The following is a 22,950-nucleotide window of genomic DNA, read 5'->3' as shown; positions in this document are numbered from 1 at the left end:
TGCTATGAACTATGAAATGAATGAATATTATGAACAGAGGTGTTTCAAAAATTATATGCACTTCAACATCATTTTTGAAGAGAGCAGTTGAGTTGCGACCTATGTGTCCAGATAGCACAAAGACGTCTTCAAGACGTCTGCAGTTGGACATTCAGACGTTCATAGGAGACGATCATAGGACATTCGGAAGGTTTTTTAAGACGCCCCTAAAAAGTCTTAAAGGTCCATAAATGTTTATTAAATTAAAAAAAGGGAAGAGTAAAAATAGATTTCGACAAAAACTAATTTAAAGTTAAACCAATATTGTATTAGAAGAACGCATGTGGAATTGACATAAAAAGTGTAATAAAAATAACAATTGCAATTAAAATCACAATAAAATAACAATTGCAATTAAAATCACAATAAAAATAACAATTGCAATTAAAATCACAATAAAAATAACAATTGCAATTAAAATCACAATAAAAATAACAATTGCAATTAAAATCACAATAAAAATAACAATTGCAATTAAAATCATAATAAAAATAACAATTGCAATTAAAATCACAATAAAAATAATAAAAATTAAAATCACAATTACAATGAACACATTACCGACCGGTGATTATTGCATAATTTTGAAGAATCTATGGTACAATAGCAACAGCAATTTTCATTATGAACTAACAAGTCACCCTTAATAACATCATCTAATAGTTTCATTTCAGATTGCAATATAAAAGAAAATTTCTATGCTTTCTTTTGGTACAGCACAATTATTGAAAATCCTATTAATAGGCTTCCGGTAGGTAAAGTGTTAAAATCACAATACAGATTGAAATCAAAATCGAAATCGACATAGAAGCAAAATTAAAGCAAAAACACTAACCCGTACAAATGATACCAATGCTGATACTTACTACAAGATTATGGCTATATGTATATAAAAACCGTAAGACTTTCGGACCTAAAATAGATGTAAAATGGACGTCTTTTTTAAGACGTCATGTGCTATCTGGGTGATTCCTCTCACAAAGTTGGTCCTAATAACCCGTAGAACACGATTAAAAAAATTTTTGGTTTTTTTTCGACTAAATCGGGGGTGTAGAACCGCGCTATGCTGTCCGCGACATATAATTCTCTGACACCCTGTATATGTATGTATAATTCCCGGAGGACACTGGGTATTGGAAAAATAATTTATATCTCCTAACCGTATAAGCTTTTAAAAAAAATTTTGTTTTAATATTGCATAGTCATCCAGTTCTGAGCTATGTTTAGAATTTCAAGTCTCTAGCTCATCGGGAAGTTAGTTTAAAATCAATTGCAAAATTTATACCGAACAAACAGACAGACAAGAAAGCGAGCTAATAAAAACGTGGTAAAAAGAGTATGGTTGACTCGAGCAAATTGAACCGTGCAGATTTAATGCAAAATTATATGTTACAAAAAGTACGTTTTAATTTTATGTTGAACACTCTGTTCCGGCAGCTCTTTTTTTAAATTAAATATCTTTATTGCTATTAAGCTTAACAACAACAAAAATATAACAAGGCTTGAAACCACTCGGATCCATTAGCCAACTGTACATTCATTCCTTATTTCTAAGTTACAATTAGACTTATACAGTACTATATGTTGTACTTTTTCTTAGTTTTTTTGTTTTTAAAACTTATACTTTAATGTCGTTTACATCACAATATTCTTTGAGTATTTTTAGCAGTCTAATCTTTGGTTCGCTTAAAAAATAACTTACATCTACTGGAGGATTTATATTAACTTTTCTTAATTTTTTAATAAAGTCTTGTTTCCGGCAGCTCAATGAAAACTACTGGTCGCGACACCTACAGAGGAAGCTGGAGAGCATTCCATCAAAGTCTTGTCGAGTCAGGAACTCCGACGATAAAGCCTCTTTGTTTCTCTACACAATGATGTATCCGACTGATGTGAACGTGTACATATTTAGATCATAATTAGACTTAACCTTGAATAGCTCATTATAACTTTATTAAGACAAGCATCGCTCCCACTCAGTCATTGTTCGTCTCATCTTTGAAGTTCCCAGAACTGTGGAATCCGCGAATGACTCGTCAGTTTATTGATTCTTATCCGAGTTCGTAATGACATAAAGTTGATGTTGGTTTCGTTCAGTCGACTGGATGCCGTGCTACTAACAGGTTCGTCGATTCACGTCAGAGAGGATAATTGGTACATACGTACGTATACACTCGCGAGTGTTTTGTTTAATCATGCATATTCGATTAGGATTGCATTGTGTTTGGGATACATTTTAAATGTTGTACTTAAACGGTTTTTACTAGTTAGACCGTAAATCATCTGAGTCACTCGAAGTAGTGTAAAGTATTTTAAACGCACGTTGCGTGTTATGTGACTGACATTGCTGAATAATGTCTTGTATAGTACACGTAAGATACACACTATACATGTGTACACGTTCATGTGACAAGTGTATTTACCTACGGTTACCTTTATTACGCCACAGTTTTAGTGAATTATTTCACATTATGTATTTGTTGGAATATCCATATTGCCTTTACCTTCGCTTCGTCATTTTTAATCCTTTCATTGGAAAATTAAACATTTCTTCCGACCTAGAATATTTCCGTTCCCTGTGATGCTTCAAATTTTATGGATTCGATGTAATATCTCATACAATACCTAAATGTTTAGTAATTGATTCGATACGATAATGTAAACAATATTTTGAATAATGGTATAGCAATTTTTAGTGGCGCCTCAGAGTCACCATTCGAGTGCTAAGGGTTAAATATTGCATACACAACGAATTTTAAAGTATTGCAAGGAGTGAATATAAATATGCATACATATTTATATATAATTTAGAAAATATACTTTATATACTTTAGAAAATTAGATTTGGCAATCCCTTTTGTGTTGTACGTTTGTATATTTTCTAAGAAAATTATGTTGAAAAGTTCGTGACAATCTAATTATGTAAGAACGAAAAAATGCATTACGTCTAACAAACGGAGACCGTACAACGTTAGCGACTGTATCGAAACAGCGTTTTCAGAAATACATACAGTGACTCCCACTAATATTCGGACACTCTTAAAAACACCATAATTTTTTAAATATTGGAATATACGACTTGATATTTTTGGAGAAGTCAGAACACTTAATTTGTTACACAACGTGATAGAAACTTTCGAAAAAAACTGCAAATTGTCGGAATTCCATAGAAAATACTAAAAGTTGTGTTCTTCATCTTTTTTATGTGGGCTTATATGGAAAATATAGAAAACACGTTTCGTAGATCTGTATCAATGAAACATATTCTGGAAATTTCATCAAAATTGGTCGACGTTGTAATGCGCTAGAAACGTTTGAAGATGGTAAAAATTGCAGTTTTTCACGATTTTCAGCCTCCAACTGCAGTAATTCTAAGGATTGTTACATCTTTCAATGCCTGTCGTTTGTTTCCCGCATCAACCGATTTCTATGAAACTTTCATAGTGCGTATAATTGACACAGATTTATAAAATCTATTTTTTAAAATTTCGGTATATGCCCGCATAAAAAAGTTGTAAAATGCAACTTTCAGTATTTTCTCTACAATTCTGACCAAATGCAATTTTTGACAAAATTTCTTTTCATATCCTGTGTTAACTAATTGCTCTGGCTTCCCAAAAAAGTTCAAATCGCATAGTCCAATATTAAAAAAGCTATGGTGTTTTTAAGAGTGTCCGAATATTAGTGGGAGTCACTGTATGTAGTATAAAAACTTTCGGGAACGCGCGAATTAACCAATTTACTTGCAATGTTTAATAGTTATTTATAGACAGCGGATCTTTATGTAAAATAAAAATTTTCTGTCTGAATTGCAACAAACTGCAGTGAAATGGATATTTATTTTCTTTCTTAATATGTCTAATAGATTGAAAATAATATAACAGTATTTTTAAATTCTTCTAATGTCTTTACTGTTTTAAATTACACCTTCTAATTTTTGTTATAAATGCATAAAGTCCGCTCCCTAGTTATTTACGATGTAATTATCTCGTATTTGTAATAGTATCTTTTCTATAAAAAAACGGGTGTTCTGTAGACACAAAATTGCATTCTTCGATTAAAATGTTTTTGTAGTATATTTTTGGCAACACACAATTTTTTTCATTCAGACAGAAATGCTGGAAGAAAGCTTCGAGACACGTTCTTTGTATACAAAATGATAATGTGTTCGAGAAACTATAATCTTGTTCATGAAAAAATGTCGCCTACAATCTGTCTTTTATCGTTATACATATATGACACGTTGAACACAATCCCTTGATATTATACGGATGTGTTGAGACTATATGTAATATATATTCTATCACTGAAATTATGAAGGTGTTTTTATGAGTTGATAAATACGTTCGTGATAGATAAATGAATAAATAAATTTGCTTGTTTGTGCGTGAAAATTAAAAAGAAATTTAACTGAAAAATAGGATACAGAGTGGCTCGGAAGTCATTACACCATTTAAAATTCGAATTTATTCATAAAAGAGTAAATATGAATAAAGTTCGAATTTATTCATAAAAGAGTAAATATGAATAAAGTTTGAATTTATTCATAAACGAACAAATATGAATTTTGGACCCTTAAGTGAAGTTCTGAGGCCGATACAGTCCCACTCAAATTTATGCTAATAGTTATTGAATGTGTAACTATGTGAATTAACATGATAGAGATATTTGAAAGTTTCTATTTACCATTTCGGTAGAGATGAATACTTGATATAAGTATAATATTGAATATAATTAAATCTTTGCATTTTTAACCCTTATGTAGCTAACTGGGTACCCATTTACTACATTTCTTTCAACAATTTGTTAATGTTCCACTAAAAATATTACAATATTTCTCTGAATGCCCATGCTTTGTTCGCTAATATATTAATTTATTTGTTCGCTAATGTATTAATTAGTTTCACGTAATCTATACATTTTGGTTGGCTACATAAGGGTTGGAGTACATTTTTACGGTCCACTTATGGTTAAAAAATTAAAGGGTTATTCCACTTTAGAATGGTCTAGTGACTTTTGAGCCAACGTATGTTTTAAAATTTCTATTCTAACAAAATCGTATCTGTAAGACAGTATTTTTCGACGCATGAACTGTCAACGGGATGTATCTCTATTATTAGCATAACGGATTTCTTTGTTCATTTGTTATCTGCTGTGTATAGAGATTCTGCTACACACCACTGTGAAGATACTTTATACTTTATAGGACGGTGTAAGAGCAAACATAGTATTTCGTGGCGTCCTCCTTCGACTCAATTAGTCAACTTTAGAAATCGGGGACAGTAATAAGATGAACAGTGGTGACAATAACGATGAAATTTGAGTTGAAAGAATACATCAGAGGTGCGCAATGAATTCCTTCACTCCTTGCTTGATTTACGAGAAAGTCGATTACGAAAATCTCCGCCGCACGTGTATGTACAGTGGCCGCAAAATTGTCCTTGACCTTGAATTTCAAGGTAAAATTTTTTTATTGCATTGTATTCTACTGTTATCTCATAATGCGTAGAATACAATACAATAAAAAAGAATTTTATCCTGAAATTCAAGGTCAAGGACAATTTTGCGGAAACTATATTTCTTACAGATGTGTAAGATAATAAAATTTGTTTAATTTTGTTTTTTCAATCGACGAATTTAGATGTAAAATTTCAGAGATAGTTATTTGTTTAAACAATATTTAATAAATATTATCATCCAGATTTTCTTATTAATTGTTTATCGATAATTCTGTATTTCCATCATGATTTTTATGATTTCTATTGAATCTAGTAGCATCTTTATAAAAATTAATCCAGGAGTGAATAAATGTAGAGATTGCAATGAAACGATTTGTTCAAGTAGTTAGAATAATCTACGCATGAAACACACTTCTAGTCCAGTCAACGAAAAGTTGTAGAGGGAAATGGAAGGAACACAATTTTTAACTTTGGGACTTTGTTTGGACTAGTTAGGAAGTAAACATACTAAAAGTCCCCACTCCTAGGAGGTGAAGGGGGGTGGGGGGGGGGAACATGGGAGGTCCCCTTTTCGTTTTTCCGCTTATATCTCGGAAACTATGTGTCCTAGCGTTATTTGTTCGAGTTAGTGTTTTTGCTTCAATTTCAATTTCAACATTTCAACTCCAATCTTCAAATTTCAACATCAATTTTTCGGTTTCAACTTCAATATTTCAGTTTCAACATCAATTTCTCAATTCCAACATCAATTTTTCAATTTCAACTTCAAATGCACGTAGAATGTCCCCCTTTTCGGTTTTTCGCTTATATCTCGAAAATTATCCGTCCTAACGATAATACCATTCTATACAAAATTGAAGCTGACAAAATGTGCCATAAGATTGACTGCATGCAGTTTTTCGCTACCTCGCATGGTTTCCGAGATATCCGCGCTCAAAGTTCACTAATTGTGCTGAAGAGTTTGCTAGTCAAATAAGGCAAAAAACGTGAGGCAAGAATTTCTTTTTCGCAATTAGTGAACTTTGAGCGCGGATATCTCGGAAACTATGCGAGGTAGCGAAAAACTGAATAGAATCAATCTTGTGGCATGTTTTGTCAGCTTTAATTATGTATAGAATGGTCTTATCGCTAGGAACCATAGTTACCGAGATATAAGCGGAAAACCGAAAAAGGGAACCTTCTTCTACGTGCCCCCCTGCAACCCGCTCACCTCCTAGGAGTAGGGACTTTTAGTATGTTTACCTCCTCACTAGTCCAAACAAAGTCCCAAAGTTAAAAATTGTTCCTTCCATTTCCCTCTACACCCTCCTTATAAGCATTCATTGACTGGACTATTCGCACACTTCGACAATTTGGATTTGATTTTTTCAATGAAATTATGCTGGCTACAGTAAACAATCTCTGGAGGTCGAGAACTGGACGGATGTGTGCTGCCTATACATTATACATATACGTATAGAAATAGTGTCGGTCAAAATGATAATGGAAATACAGAATTATATAAATCTTACGGCATAGAATCCGTAATCTGATCACTGTACGAGATCACTGTTAGTAAATATACCAGCCACGTGACGTGACATTCCAACGTTATCAGACAAACATGTTTAAAATTAGAAATATCTCTAAAAATATTAGCTTTTGTTGACATTGTGTCCTAATACCGTTTCGTATAAAATGACATGAACAATCGAATAATGTAAAAAAGATTGTAACGTTCCACCTAAGAGAATTATACAATTGCACGTTGTAACACTTTTATAAAAGAAATCGATTTTTTTTGTAAAAGCTCGACAGTACAGTTCGATAAGAGATGATAAGACATTTTTTTTATCTAGAATAGAAATAGAAGAGGAGTTATAACACAGCATAGTTACTACATTGGGTCGTATCTAACACGAAATATCGGATTTAAAATCATTTGCAATGTTATTGTTGAAATCATTTTTGATGAATGTTAAGAATCTAGAAAAGCGAGACCGATGCAAAATTGCATACACTTTTAAGTAATACAAAAATGATAGACAACTTCTTAACAATCAGTGAAAAATCCATTTGAACGACCAAATTGCAAATACAGTGCTTCCTCGATAAATGTCCAAAAGATCTGGCCTATAACTGTCCGAGAATTATCCCCACCACCTCGGGACATACCTCCCTATTTTTTTATGGGACTTTCACTATGATATTCGTGGCATTTTTCTAACGAAAATGGTACAAAATATTAGATGATTGCAAACGTTCGTACCCTATTTGAAAATGAAATTCGAGCGGTTATATTTAAAAATAATAGTTTTATTAATCAATTATGATTTCCTCTTTTTCGTAGAAGTTACATGTTTGTTTTCGAAAAAGGTCACGAGGTAGATTGAGTACGAACTTTTGCAATCATCCAGTATGATATAAGTCCGATGGTATTTACTTGTGTGATGAACGATGAAAGTTCCAGAATTATTGAGAAAGTATTGAATATGCGTGCAAAAGGATTTGTTTGAATTCGTAGTATGAACGTTTTCATAAGCATAAGCGTTTGAAACGCGCAACTCGCGTTGCAAGATACATTAGTAGTTGAATCTTTAAACGCGTTTTTGTCGACACCACTTTTCTCGAGACTATTGCCACGATATATCAAGTTCTAGTTGACCAATTGACTTGAAACTTTACAAGACTCCTTAGCACATCCCTTGCTGTCGTGCGAAGAAAAATGTTCGCCTAAAACAATTTTTTATTTTCTGATAAACTCGTCGAAATGTTACTCCCTCTCGGATTTTGATGAAATTGAAATATGTTGTCAAGGTCACCATGCTGAACAACTTTTTCCTTTGAAAGTAGATGGCGGTCTCTTTTTGTTTCCGAGATATTCGCAAACAACTGTCAAACCCACTGCATTACGAATTCTGCCTCTTTTGAATGACCGAATTCGTTCTTTAGGGCCCATTAATTTGCAGGCCTCCTCGAAACTATTAACACGAACTCACTCTGAAACTTAGTTTAACGACTACAAAGAACAAGAAAGTGACTCGAGCTTCTAGCCATCGTGGATGGTGGTAGGTTGATAGTTTTGATTATTTTTCGATTGAAATTTAAGAGGGCAGACCCTCGTTTCCAGGATTGCAAGGATGCGGGATGCTCCTTCTCATTTCTAAATCTACAATCTTAAATATTAAAAGAAAATTTTGGTATAAAAATTTCAAAAATCCTCTTAATTTTGCGGGGGGTTTCTTACGTCATTCTCGACTAAATCGGGGGTGTAGAATCGCGCTATGGTGTCCACGACATATAATTTTGTGACACCCTGTACATGCTCTCGCGGAATACTCGTGTCGCGTATTTGGCGTACTTCGCGTACTTCGTGAGCTGCATTTAACGATATGATTATCCATAAACTATAATTATTAGGGGTGTGCGAGAACCCGAAATATCAGGTCGGATCGGGAACACGAAATTTTTTCGGGATCGGGACGGATACCCGAAACAGTAGGGATTCTCAAATTTATCGGGATTCCCGAAAAGAATCGGGATTTCCGAAAATTCCGAGAACTCAGTAATCGTTTATATTTGTTTTAATGAATACATTCATGGTTTTGGATTTTTTATTCTAGATGTTTTCGAAATTGAAAGAATGTTGTCCATCGCGAATTCTTTTCAAGAGTGTCTTATGCCATATTCTCCAAATTTTCGGGAACTCGATTCCTTCGGGAATCTCGAAATTTTCAGGAACCCGAATCGGTCGGGAATCTCGAAATTTTCGGGAACCCGACCCGACGCGACTTGACCTCTTCTCGACTCGTCCCGTCCATCGGGTTCCCGATATTTCAGGTTCTCGCACACCCCTAATATTTATCAACAGATTGCGAATGTTTATGCAATTTTTAATTTTCGTAGACGAATTTGAAGAAAATCGAATCACAAATCAGATCTTACTTTCTGTCGTAGGAGGCTTTCCAGATCAGAAATAAATTAAAATCGTCCTAAATTCCGTCGAATCTTACATGTTTTTTTTTGAAAATTTTTAGAAGCCATAATTGCATACAGATCCTCGCAGTCTATTTATCAATATATACAATCGGTATCGATATATTACATATTGATATGACGTTCCATCTGAAAAGCTCATTTCTGAATATCCATAATAATATTTTACAGGAATATTTTACTGGACGATGCACACTGAAGAACAATGGCTTACATATCGTTAGATATACTCTTCGGAGTCGTAGCCATAGTCTTGGCCCTTTACTATTACTTTACTTCAACCTTCGACTTTTGGAAAGTCCGCAATGTTCCCGGACCAAAGCCTGTACCATTGTTTGGTAATATAAAGGATGTGATGTTAACAAAACTGGCATTGTGTGATTTCTTGACTGATCTTCACAAAAAGTATGAAGATGAACCGATGGTCGGAATATTTACAAGAAGAACGCCAATTCTCATCATTCACGATCCGAAATTTATAAAGGATGTTTTAATACGAGATTTTTCGAAATTCGCTAATCGTGGCTTGCCCGTCTTCGAGAAGGTATAATTTTCAGGCCGTGAAGACCTATATTTACATTTGCCTCGGTTTACAAACCTCGTATGTATTTTGTAATAGTAATTACATGAAGGAGGCACTTTCTCCACGTTATGGGTGATGCAAGGTCGGCAAGAAATGTCCATTTCGGTCGATTTTCGAAGGCTCCGCCCTGGACTGCGGACGTTTATGCAATTTTCAATTTTTGTTGGTGTTGTGGTTTTCAGATTAACTTTCACTATTTATGTATAAGGATTTAATGGATAATAAAAGATATACAGTAGTAATACAACCACGATGCTGAGATACGCTCTTGCACACACAGACTCAGAGAGGGGAGAGAACAAAAAAAAAGCCGGCGAGAACGATTCTACTGCCCGCATACACGTGGCGCCAGTCGAACGCCTACAAAACTCGAGAAGGCGCGACATTCAAAAAACGCCTTCGGGTCATTCTATGCCAAATCGATCACTTTTTGCAGGCACCATCGTCGATTTTGTACTAAATGAAATATGTTGTAGTCCATGTGAAATTAGGGTGGGTTTAAATCATCATTTTGCCGGTTTCGAAATTTTTTAGAAATGGCAGGCCTTCAAAGTTTTCAATTTTTGCCCATTTCGGCGAAAACGGGCCTCGCTTACGAATTTTTATCTCGGGAACTGTTTGTCCGATTGAGCTACATTTTTTTTGTTTTATTCGGAAAGGATTGGGCTATTACAAAATATTTTTTTCAACCTCGAAAATCAACTTTATAATGTTGAAAAATTTAAACAAATTTTTTTTTAGGGTTTTTTCGATGAGGGCCGGAGTGATTTAAATTTTGAAAAAAATATGTTTATATTCCTTGATGTTTCCCCTTTACAATGAGCCCTTGACAAAGATGGTGGATTAAAATTGGCGTCACAATGAGCTGATAAAGTACGCCGTGTACCTTCGTTTCAGGTAGAGACGACTCGAGCGCAACCCTATTTATACCTGGAGAACAATACTAGTAACCACTCTTGGCCAACGACACCTTTTTAATCATGACTTCATTTATAGATATTAGTTTTTATACGAATTTCATATGTTCTACAAAAAAGGTGTTGTTGCTCAATGGAAGAAGGTGGTGGTTCTTTTCCATCGGGAAGGGATAAGGAGGGTTTATGGTAAGAAGTATGGATAGGATCATTGTGTGTGAGGTGGACTTAAGGATTATTGAGAAAAATATAAGAAAAACTATTTCATTACACTAAAAACAGAGCCATCATTATCGCACGAGCAAGTTTTGCATACCAGTTCTTTATTCGATAATGGGGTAAAGCTATGAAAGCTTCTAGTGCCTATAAATGGTAATGCTGTTACAGAGCAAGCTTGTAAACAATCAGCATGTTTGTTATTGTAACCAAGAGTGGTTACTAATATTGTTCTCCAGGTGTAAATAGGGTTATTTAGTCGTATACAGTCTGCTGGACCATAAGAGCAGTGCGCTTGACTCGCCTCTACCTCAAACGGAGGTACACGGCGTACTTTGCCAGCTCATTGTAACGCCAATTTTAATGACGCCATCTTTGTCAAGGGCTCATTTTAAAGGAGAAACTTCAAGGAACATAAATAAACACATTTTTATCAAAATTTAAATCACTCCAGCCCCTCATCGAAAAAACCCTAAAAAAAAATTTGTTTAAATTTTTCAACATTATAAAGTTGATTTTCGAGGTTGAAAAAAATATTTTGTAATAGCCCAATCCTTTCCGAATAAAACAAAAAAAAATGTAGCTCAATCAGACAAACAGTTCCCGAGATAAAAATTCGTAACTGAGGCCCGTTTTCGCCGAAATGGGCAAAAATTGAAAACTTTGAAGGCCTGCCATTTCTAAAAAATTTCGAAACCGGCAAAATGATGACTTGAACCCACCCCAATTTCACATGGACTACAACATATTCCATTTAGAACAAAATCGACGATGGTGCCTGCAAAAAGTGATCGATTTGGCATGGAATGACCCCTTCACAAACATGGACGTCATACATACTTAACAGTTGGTTTTGAGAAAGTGGAATTGAATAAAATCTTGTTTTCAGTGATAGTAGCCTTTGTAAATCTGGAATGAATAAAAAATTGTGCCAAATTCTATCGAATTTGATATGCCAGCAATGTTTGAAAATTTTCAGATGCCACAAATGCATAAAGATCCGCAGTCTACAGTAATAATGAATATAAACATAATTACTATGTGACCAAAAATATCTTCAACCCTTCTGTAGCAAAAAATGAAAGTCGACTGTAAAGAATGGACAGTCGGAGCAGTTTTGTAATATTTTTAGAGGTGCATTGAAAAGTTGTTGAAAGAAATTCACTAAGTGGGTACCCGGTTGGCGGCAGCACAAGGGTTAATTAAAAAACAAGGGTTAAAATGTGTTAAATAATATTCACTATTTGTCCCTATTGGATTATCAGATCCTGAGTTGTGTAAATAATATATTTTTGAGTTACGTTGCACGGAAGTTTGAAAAAGGTGGTGTCGAGAAATACGCGTTCAAAGATTAATTGTATAATAAATAGTGACAGTTTTGAAGAATTCTATTTTCTTAGAAAATTCCTTGCAAAAATATTGGGACAATTATGTACAAAACTGAGTTGAATTATATGTTAAAAAATAATGTATAAAGTATATACGTATTCCTAAAAAGCGACTTGTTCCTTCTAAGTACTACCTGCGTTGGTATAAAAGAAAAAATCTAAAAACTCCAAAATTGAATGTCACAAAAATATTGGGACACTTTATTGGTTGAAGTTATAAAATGTAGATTTATATATTTAGCATCTGTATCTTGCAATTGACGCAGAAACTTTTTTTTCTACGGAGATTCGGAGTTCGGTAATAATTTAAACAAATTCCAGACAGAACCATTGTCTCCTCATTTGTTCAACTTGGAGGCAGAAAGATGGCGGCCACTGAGGACGAGACTTTCTCCAGTATTTACGTCCGGGAAACTGAAGGAGATGTTCCCGCTCATATTGGAATGTTCCGATCATTTGGAACAATATCTTGACAAAGTCGTGAAAGAGGGAGACTGTGTGGAAGTCCGTGAATTAACGGCAAAATACGCGACAGATGTGATCGGTAGCTGTGCGTTTGGGATCGACACGAATGCTTTGGCAGACGCGGAAAGCGAATTTCGTCGTGTGGGTAGAACAGTATTCAAATCCAGCCTTGGCAATCTAATAAGATTCCGTCTTAGACAAGCGATGCCATGGGTTTACAATTTGCTCGGTTATGTACTACCGCAGCAGGAGGTTACGACGTTCTTCACGAAAGTCATCTCGGAAACGCTAGCTTACAGAGACGAAAATAACATTGTTAGACCGGACTTCGTTAACATGCTCCTCGAGCTCAAGAGACATCCAGATAAATTGGAAAATATTAGTAAGTGCGAACAAATTACTTCACAAAACGCGAATCCGAGCTTTTAGTCCAGTCAACGAAAAGTTGTAGAGGGAAATGGAAGGAACACAATAGTTAGGAGGTAAACGGTAAACATACTAAAAGTCCCCACTCCTAGGAGGTGAGCGGGGTGCAGGGGGGCACGTAGAAGGTCCCCTTTTTCGGTTTTCCGCTTATATCTAGGAAATTATGCATCCTAGCGATAAGACCATTATATACAAAATTAAAGGTAACAAAATGTGCCATAAGATTGATTCTATTCAGTTTTTCGCTATCTCGCATAGTTTCCGAGATATCCGCGCTCAAAGTTCACTAATTGTGCTGAAGAGTTTGCTAGACAAATAAGGCAAAAAACTTGAGGCAAGAATTTCTTTTTCACAATTAGTGAACTTTGAGCGCGGATATCTCGGAAACTATGCGAGATAGCGAAAAACTGAATACAATCAATCTTGTGGCACATTGTGTTACCTTTAATTTTGTATATAATGGTCTTATCGCTAGGACACATAGTTTCCGAGATATAAACGGAATACCGAAAAGGAGGACCTTCTACGCGCATTTGAAATTGAAATTGAAAAATTGAAGTTGAAATTGAGAAATTGATGTTGAAACTGAAATATTGAAGTTGAAACCGAAAAATTGAGGTTGAAATTGGAAAATTGAAGTTGAACTTGATTAATTGAAGTTGAAACCGAAAAATTGAGGCTGAAATTGGAAAATTGGTGTTGAACTTGAAAAATTGAAGTTGAAATTGTGAAATTTATGTCGAAACTGGAAAATGGGAGTGGAAACTGAAAAAGTAAAGTAGAAATTGAAATGTTGAAATTGAAATTGAAGCAAAAACACTAACTCGAACAAATAATACCAAAGTGTACTTTGAGCGCGGATATCTCGGAAACTATGCGAGATAGCGAAAAACTGAATAGAATCAATCTTGTGGCACGTTTTGTCAGCTTTAATTTTGTATAGAATGGTCTTATCGCTGGGACACATAGTTTCCGACATATAAGCGGAAAACCGAAAAAGGGGACCTTCTACGTGCCTTCTACTGTACACCGCTCACCTCCTAGGAGTAGTGACTTTTAGTATGTGTTCCTTCCATTTCCCTCTACACCCCTCTTACGAGCATTCATTGACTGGACTATTTGCATACGGGAATTCACTTTACATAAAGAGAGTTATAGTAAAGTCTTGATCTAACAAAAAGAGCTGTACAGTCTTACAATTAGTCAGTCCGCCTACCCCCTTCACTGGGGGAACATAACTCGCGAGGAGCCGAGAAGCTATACCGGTGTGGACCACTGCTCATTCAATTACAAACCTTCTTTATTTTTCATTATTTTTTTATAGGACTTTGACCAACATATGCGTGGCATTTTTCTAATGAAAACGATACCAAATATTACGTTAATATTATACTTCTCAGTTGAAACAATAATAAACGTTAGCTTGTCGATTATTTTTATTTATTATATATTTATAGTTATTATCAGAATTTAACACTATTTTCTTGTCGTTATGTATCTGGACGCATCATATAGATTGAATAAGTTGCTTTCGAAATATTTGTTAATAAAAGACTTTATTTCACTTGCAGAGCTCACAGACACATTATTGACTGCTCAAGCTTTTGTTTTCTTCATTGCTGGCTTTGAAACTTCTTCTTCAGCAATGAGCAACGCACTGTATGAGCTAGCTCTGAATCCCGATATACAGGATAAACTTCGGAAAGAAATTCGAGAACATACCGATAAAAATAAGGGAGAATTAAAATACGATCAAGTTAAAGAGATGACATATTTAGATCTGGTATTCCGCGGTAAGTACGACCACATTCATATTAGCCGTACTGATCTCAAAGTGTAACTGGTAGGATACGTTGTTTTATAAAAATTACAAGACAGAATTTATTCAGATTTCTCACGGTTTCTTTAACAACCCAGTCAGCCAAATGCTCGGTTTTGGCCGGGCAGCTGCGTCAGCAGAGACAACACTTGCTGCTGGTAGAAAGACCCGGCATCTGCCCGGCAGGAGCTTCCGGGCAGATGAAAGGCAGCTCGGTCTTCGGTCTTACGGCGAGGCAGAATCCAGGAACGAGCTGCCTTCCATCTGCCCGGAAGCTTCTGCCAGGCAGACCAGCGCTTTATGCTGGCAGGATGTGCCCAGCAGATTCGTCCAGATTCCGAGCATGCTATACTTCGAGCAGCTTCGAGCGTCGTTCGGACAGGATAATGCCCGCTATCTGCTCTCTAAGCTGTGCCCGATATCTGCTTGGAGCAGGCCTGGCTGACTGGGAATATGTGCTTGAATGAAGTTTATCTATTTTTATCTATTCATTTCTAATGGAAGTGGGAGTTCATGCATGAAAACAACTAATTTTCTCTTAACAATATCCTTCTTAGAATGATGTTGCAAAACTTGTATTTTTTAGAGATTCGTTTCACTATACTGTAGTATTCGAAATAAAATCGTAGGAATGGTTAAACCTAAGACGTATGTGATATTTATACTTTATACGATTAAAGAGCACTAAACTAAACTAATGAATTTTCATATTTGCAGAGACAATGAGGAAATATCCGGCTGGACCAATTCTAATAAGAAAATCTATGGCAGATTACTGTTTCGAAGGAACAAAGGTTACAATTCCAAAAGATACATTTGTTTGGATACCACTCTTTACAATTCATCGAGATCCCAAGATCTATCCAAATCCTGATGCTTTCATTCCCGAACGGTTCACCGAAGATGCTGTTCAAGCTCGAAACCCCATGCATTATTTACCTTTCGGCGATGGACCAAGAAATTGCATTGGTAAATAACGTGTTTTATTAAATACAGGGTCATCCAGCTACTAGAAAATGGTAACAGATAATGGTTGAAAAGAAAGTGGTGTGGTTTCAAGAGTAGCATACAATTTAAGGGGGTCTTTACCAGCAGACGACGCTCGCGCGTGAACACTCGCGCACCGCTAGGGTACACTCACACACCGCTACACCACGTATACGTACGCGAGGATTGCAAGGGTCCGGGATTCCACTTCTGATTTCTCGATAATGCAAAGACAGGGGTTTGTAGTAGTCAAAATCGCTAGATGAAAGATCAATCCAGGGTGCTGTTTGCCTCAAAAGTCTTTCTTTTATTGATATATAGTTTTGAATATTGGAAAACTATTGCTCGGAAACGTAAAAGAAGAACTTTTGAGGCAAACAGTACCCTAGATTGATCTTTCATCTAGCGATTTTGACTACTACAAAACCCCGTCTTTGCAGTATCGAGAAATCAGAAGTGGAATCCCGGACCCTTGCAATCCTCGCGTACGTATACGTGGTCTAGCGGTGTGTGAGTGTACCACACATTCACGCGCGAGTGTTGTCTGCTAGGAGAAGGGGCCCTTAATGATTTAATTTTCCTGTACTTCGTTTTTTCATCGTGTTTTAATCTTTTTAATTTTAATCTTGTTGGTAAAGAAAGAATTGAGTCCTGAATAGAAAGCTATAAGGGTATATGCTATAAAAGAGTAATGATTGCTTAGATATTCCCTATACAGGGTGTCCCAAAATTCCTTCAACAGCCGGAAATGGGAGGTTCCTGAGATCATTTGAAGAAATATTTTCCTTTGCAAAAATGTTATCCGCGGCTTTGTGTAGAAGTTATTAACGAAAAACACGGACCAATCAGAGAGCGACCTAGACGTGAATTGGCACAGTAGTCATGGCGCGCCAACTGTCTATTGGCCGACTGTGCCAACTCGCGTCTAGGTCGCGCTGTGATTGGTCCGTGTTTTTCGTTAATAACTCCTACACAAAGCCGCGTATAACAGTTTTGCAAAGGAAAATATTGCTTCAAATGATCTCAGGAATCTCCCATTTCCGGCTGTTGAAGAAATTTTGGGACACCCTGTACATATGATTTTTAATGCAAGCAATGCACAAAATTATTTCCATATTCGATCGATAAGTGCAAGTGATACATTTTCGAGTGTTTTGTTTCAACCATTTTTTTCATATACATATGTACCAAGTAATTTTTAGGTGGAGCACTTACAATTAGTTGAATCATCCTGTATATTACTGTATAACAATGAAGAGAGTCACACGAACCTAGTAAGCAATCTGCTCGATTGTGGACTACCTTCTGCGTCTGCAGAAGTATCGCTTTATGCTGGCAGGATGTGCTGTCCAAAATCGAGCAGATTCCGCGCATCCTCAGCTTCGAGCATCGTTCTGACAGCATAATGCCCGCCATCTGCTCGCCAGGCTGTGCTCAAAATCTGCTCGAGGCAGGCCTGGCTGACTGGGATGATAACAATAAAAATTATCATGGTGTAATATCATTATAATATGAACATGTTTCGTAAATTTTAATTGAGAAGGATTATCCAATTCACCTTTCAAAGATCAAGTGCTTTTATTTTTTTTTTAACTAATTGAACAATTGTTAACGAACTATGTAAATTCCAGGTGCACGATTTGCAGTTTATCAATCGAAACTCGGACTGATAAAAATACTCCGCAACCACAGAGTCGATGTTTGCGAGAAAACAATGATACCATACGTATTCGATCCATCTGCGTTCTTATTGGCACCAAAAGGAGGAATATACTTGAAGATAACAAAACTAGAAGGTTGATAAGACGACATGGAATACTTTATAATTATAACATAATTGATCTTATGTTAAATATAAATTGAATACGTCCGTAATTTTATAATGATATATTTAATACACTGTAGAATAGTAAACACATACACAGATCAGAAATAAATTATTTTATACGTCGTATGTGTCTATAATGTAAATCGTTAAATAATAACTTTTTTACTGTTTGAAATTTTTCATGGAACAGTGTCACATAAATCTATGTATATGTTATTTATAAGTAACAATGTTTATTATTTTCGTTAATTATCTGTTAGTGCATATGCCAGCATTTTTTATGTTTATAAAGGCATACATTTCGTCATCAGTACACAAATAAGCAGTGAAAATCGAAACACAAATACTTCAAATTAAACTCGTAAACTCTACCCAGTAAATGCTCGATTTTGGACGAGTATCTACGCGCGCATAGGTAGCGCTTTCTGCCGGCAGAAAGCTTGGGCATCTGCACGACAGCTTTTGTCGGGCAGAGTCCAGGGCTGAGCTGCCAGCATTGTGCCCGAGCAGATTCGAGGCAGGCCTGGCTGACTGGGATATATAGTCCAACAAATTTTAACTTTTCTCGCGTTTTGTTAATCAGTAGACGATTTCTGTAGATTTTAAGCCACTGAACGAATAAAACCTGAAAGACGTTTTTCTTCACTACTCACAGTTTTTCATCATAGTGCCACTCTCGCAGTGTCTCGCAGTTAACTTCTCGATTGAAGGAAATAGGGTCGCTCCATGATCGTGTGGCCATGAGGTTAGATTCTCTGAATCTGTACCACCTATTTAGTTGTTCCCAATGGGTAGAAGGTGCAAGGTACATAATTGTTATGAGATCACGGTGGGAACGTTGATTCAGAAATGCGTTATAAAGGATGGAGATGACTAGCACGCCAGTCATTCAATGCAGGTAACGCACACCTATTTTACATCGGTCCGTCGATTAAAATCATGGAATACAAAAGTGGTTTCCCACATCCAACGGATAAAAAAAAAATAGATACAAACAGGGAACTAGAGTATTGGATGACACAACTTCCGGAACCTATGAAAAACATACCCGTAATACAGTTGGCAATACCTGGTATGTTCAAATCATTTTATTGCAATTATCATGTCTATATATACATTTTAAATAACTCTCGGATTTTACTCAATCATTTAACGAAAGTGGATACTTCCTCTCTCTGTCATTTATTATGGTATATACATATTTACAGTCGGGGACAATATTAACTTTTTGAGAATTGGTCCAAACGACTTGAATTTTTTTCAAATGTTAGACTTGTTAGACCGACTAGTTTGCTAGAGAATGAGTAAACAAAAATTTGTTTAGATTGCAATTGATAATTTTATGAGCTACATACACAAATGCAAGCAAACATAACACAAACAATCTATTTCACTAGATCGACTTTATTTTATTTTTTAACTGTAGATCCTTGCAGCAAGAAGAAAGTAAAAAATCTAGAAGTATTTTCTTTTTTTTTTATCAAGAATAAGCTTTGAATCAACTCTGATTCACAAGCTGGAAATCTAGAAAGTAGAAGTAGAAAGTAGAAGTATCTAGAAGTAGTTAGTATATAATAATTAGACTCCCCGAATGTTTACGCAAAATAAAAGGTTCGTGCATCAATTGCAAGATGCAGGAGCTAAATATCAATTTATATTATTCATTAATAATTTTAATGTGGTAAAAATAACAATATATTCATACTCTTTAAGTCTTTTAATATTTTCACTGTTTTAAATTGCACTTGTTCATTTCTGTTATAAATGCATAAAATCCGGAGTCTAATAATAATTAATAACTTGTAACAGGTTCTCATAACACAATGACGTATACTATAAATCGTCGCAATGACGTAGGGCCGGATGAACCCAACTACATTAGAGCTCTTGGCCGTTACTGCTCACTCGTTTCGAAACCCATTATTTTTAATTGGTCTGTCACGCAACATGACAATATCAAGGATCAGCTCAACGGAGGAATCCGATACTTAGATTTCCGTGTTGCAACAAAATCGACGAACGGAGACATTTATTTTGTGCATGGCTTGTACGGGTCAACAATATATCAACCATTGCAAGAAATAGCGGAATGGCTATCTTCCCACAGCAACGAAATTCTAGTAATGGATTTTCAACACTTCTATTCGTTCACAGAAGTAAACCATCGCCACCTTGTAGACACAATTTTTCGCGTGTTCCAACGAAAATTGTGTCCAATTGCATCCAGCTTTGATCACATAACACTTAACTGGCTGAATTTAGAAAAATATCAAGCAATCGTTATTTATAGAAATATTTATGCACAAAACTATTCGAGCTTATGGCCCAGCGGATTATGGAGAACACCCTGGCCTAACACTGTACGTGTCAACGAACTTCTAGACTTCTTAAATCTTGAACTGCAGACGAGACCGTTGGAAATTGGTTTCGTATCGCAGTGTATATTAACTCCGGATGTTCCATACGTATTAAAACATTTATGTGGTACGTTACAAAGAAATTTAGTATCTTCATGCCAAAAGTCGATTTTAGCTTGGATAAGTCAGAAACGACCTGGCAAAAGTAGATTAAACATTGTTATTGCTGATTTCGTGTCGGATAATAATTTTTTATTCTGCAAAACAGTTATTGAGAACAACAGAAAGCTCCTCCATCCATAGTACTCTACGCAAAGTATATATTAGTTTGTACCTGAATATGTAATGTATAAGTTTTATACGGTAAAATTTAACATGTTTACACTAAAAGTCTTACTGGGACAGTGATATTATGCCTCTAATACTGCTTTTTTTCTAACGAAATATAACATTTTTAAAATCGGTAAATAATAGCTAACTCATTCACTTTTAAGGGGGTAGACTCATTCTCATTTCTCGACAATGCAGAGATGGGATTTTTCAGTACTCGAAAGCGGTAGATGAAAGACAATGTAGGCTGCAATCGCCCTTAAAAGTCCTATTTTCACGTTTACGAGACGTAATTTGCATTATTCGGAAGCATAAAGCTGCGCATGTAGCTACCCAGTCAGCCAGGCCTGCCTCGCGCAGAAATCGAGCCCATCTGCTGAGCAGAATCCAGGACCGAGCGGGCAGCATTGTACCCGAGCAGCTTCTGCCAGGCAGATGCCCAGTCTTTCTGTCCAAAATCGAGCATTTTGCTTGCTGGGTATTTTCATAAAGCTGCGACAGCTACATGCTGCCAAATAATTCAAATTACGCCTCGTAAACATAAAAATAGGACTTTTAAGGGCAATTGCGGCCTAGATTGATCTCCTATCTAGGGCTTTTGACTACTGAAAACCCCCATCTTTGCATTATCGAGAAATGAAAAGGCGCATCCCGCATCTTTGCGTCCCTGGAAACGAGACTACCCCCTTAATTTTTATTTTCAGAATCTAGCAAGTAATAATATGCATTGTATTGAAAATTAGGAGATTATAATATTACACGAATAGTAATGGTTATTGTTTCATCCGTTTGGTGCAAGTGTAAGGAATATTTTAACTATTCTTTTTAACTGATTTTCAATCATGTTGGTTGACCTTATGTCACAAACAAGTCATAAATACCCAATAAGCAAAATGCTCGATTTTGGACGGGCATCTACGCGCGCATAAGTAGCGCTTTCTGCTGGCAGAAAGACCGGGCATCTGCCCGACAGTTTCATTCCTCGTGAAACGACGAGTTCTTATAAAACTATAAACATCCTACCTGAAAAAAGGAAGGTAACCATTATAGTTATATATATATGTATATATATATACATAAAATTTTTATTCTGCAAACAAATTGTCAGCATAACGTGGTACATATTCCGTCATATGTCATGGCTATACTATTCAATAAAGCTCTTTTTCAGTTTCAATAGTTACGTATCATGGTTGGTCATTCAGTTGCATTGAAAATAAGGAAAAATATCTATATACAGGATGTTTTCTTTATCTTGAAAAATTGAAATATTTTCAAGCCCTTAGGGCTTGATCCTATAAAACAAATAATTACATAAAAATTGTTTGGTAAAAGGGAACGTATAGTACAAAACATCTCTTTGTGAGTCAAATGGTGGGAAGAGATTTTAAAGACGAATTCTAAATGTTAGAAATTATGTTGTAAAATAGTAGATTCCTCTGGAGTCAAATAGGTAAGCTTGAGGTGCTTCTGGACAGCTATTAGGCAGCACGTTGTAAATTGTATATCGGTATAACAAGAATGTCTGCAATGTACATACTGTTTTTACGAGATACGACATTCAAGTTTTGTTTCTTAATGGAACTACGATTTTTCTGTTTAATGATTTATGACAGTACATTTGAAGGCATAATGTGATGAATGATTTGACTACCGATGACAATCCGAAAAGGCAGGAAATTTTCGAATGCGTACCACGAAAAAATTCAATATCTAATTATATTAAGTAATTGAACTGAGTATATACCAAGTGTTGTCAAGTTATTAAACAAAAAAAAGAATATAACGTTCTCATTTAAACAACGAAATTTGAATATCGTATCAGTGAAATTAGTAATGCAGAAAATGCCTCTTCGTATTATGTAACTTTTGTATAAACTTTTTTGAGAGAAACCTACGATACATTAAAAAATTATTTACAAAGTACGGACATACTGTATATATTAATGTAAAGTTATTTGCATCAAGCAAAATGTTTCTAGATGTATAATCATTAAAAAGATTATAATAAATTTGCACATACGTATTTACAGAACAATTTAATCATTTCATTTTCAGTTCTTTCAGTGGTTGTCATTTAATTACCAGAAATTGTTGTACTCCTATATATTTTGTTAACACAGAGATGGTAAAGAAATCATTTTCAGAACATTATACAAAAGTT

The 22,950-nt window shown here is 35.4% G+C and overlaps 2 protein-coding genes across 7 annotated transcripts; both read left to right on the top strand.

Annotated features, from left to right (window-relative positions):
* Positions 1-1,953: 1,953 nt before the first annotated feature.
* LOC143211452 (cytochrome P450 6a2-like) lies at positions 1,954-18,997 on the top strand. Of its 5 annotated transcripts, none has more exons than XM_076429164.1 (6): positions 1,958-2,162; positions 9,645-10,017; positions 12,896-13,421; positions 15,037-15,258; positions 16,002-16,253; positions 17,903-18,997. In XM_076429164.1, the coding sequence occupies exons 2-6, from the start codon at positions 9,679-9,681 to the stop codon at positions 18,070-18,072; spliced, it is 1,509 nt and encodes a 502-aa protein (XP_076285279.1). In that variant the 5' UTR covers positions 1,958-2,162; positions 9,645-9,678; the 3' UTR covers positions 18,073-18,997. The 5 variants fall into 5 exon arrangements, with proteins under 5 accessions (XP_076285280.1, XP_076285279.1, XP_076285275.1 ...); XM_076429160.1 differs by having other exon boundaries at positions 1,959-2,201; XM_076429162.1 differs by lacking the exon at positions 1,958-2,162 and adding an exon at positions 5,246-5,382.
* Positions 18,855-22,812, top strand: LOC143211454 (PI-PLC X domain-containing protein 2). Of its 2 annotated transcripts, XM_076429168.1 has the most exons (3): positions 18,855-18,997; positions 19,088-19,171; positions 19,909-22,812. In XM_076429168.1, the coding sequence occupies exons 2-3, from the start codon at positions 19,114-19,116 to the stop codon at positions 20,757-20,759; spliced, it is 909 nt and encodes a 302-aa protein (XP_076285283.1). In that variant the 5' UTR covers positions 18,855-18,997; positions 19,088-19,113; the 3' UTR covers positions 20,760-22,812. The 2 variants fall into 2 exon arrangements, with proteins under 2 accessions (XP_076285283.1, XP_076285282.1); XM_076429167.1 differs by lacking the exon at positions 18,855-18,997 and having other exon boundaries at positions 19,038-19,171.
* Positions 22,813-22,950: the final 138 nt, after the last annotated feature.

This window comes from Lasioglossum baleicum, chromosome 8, assembly GCF_051020765.1.
Source record: "Lasioglossum baleicum chromosome 8, iyLasBale1, whole genome shotgun sequence".
In the NCBI taxonomy this organism is placed as follows: Eukaryota; Metazoa; Arthropoda; class Insecta; order Hymenoptera; family Halictidae; genus Lasioglossum; species Lasioglossum baleicum.
This window is presented reverse-complemented; position numbering and strand designations above follow the sequence as displayed.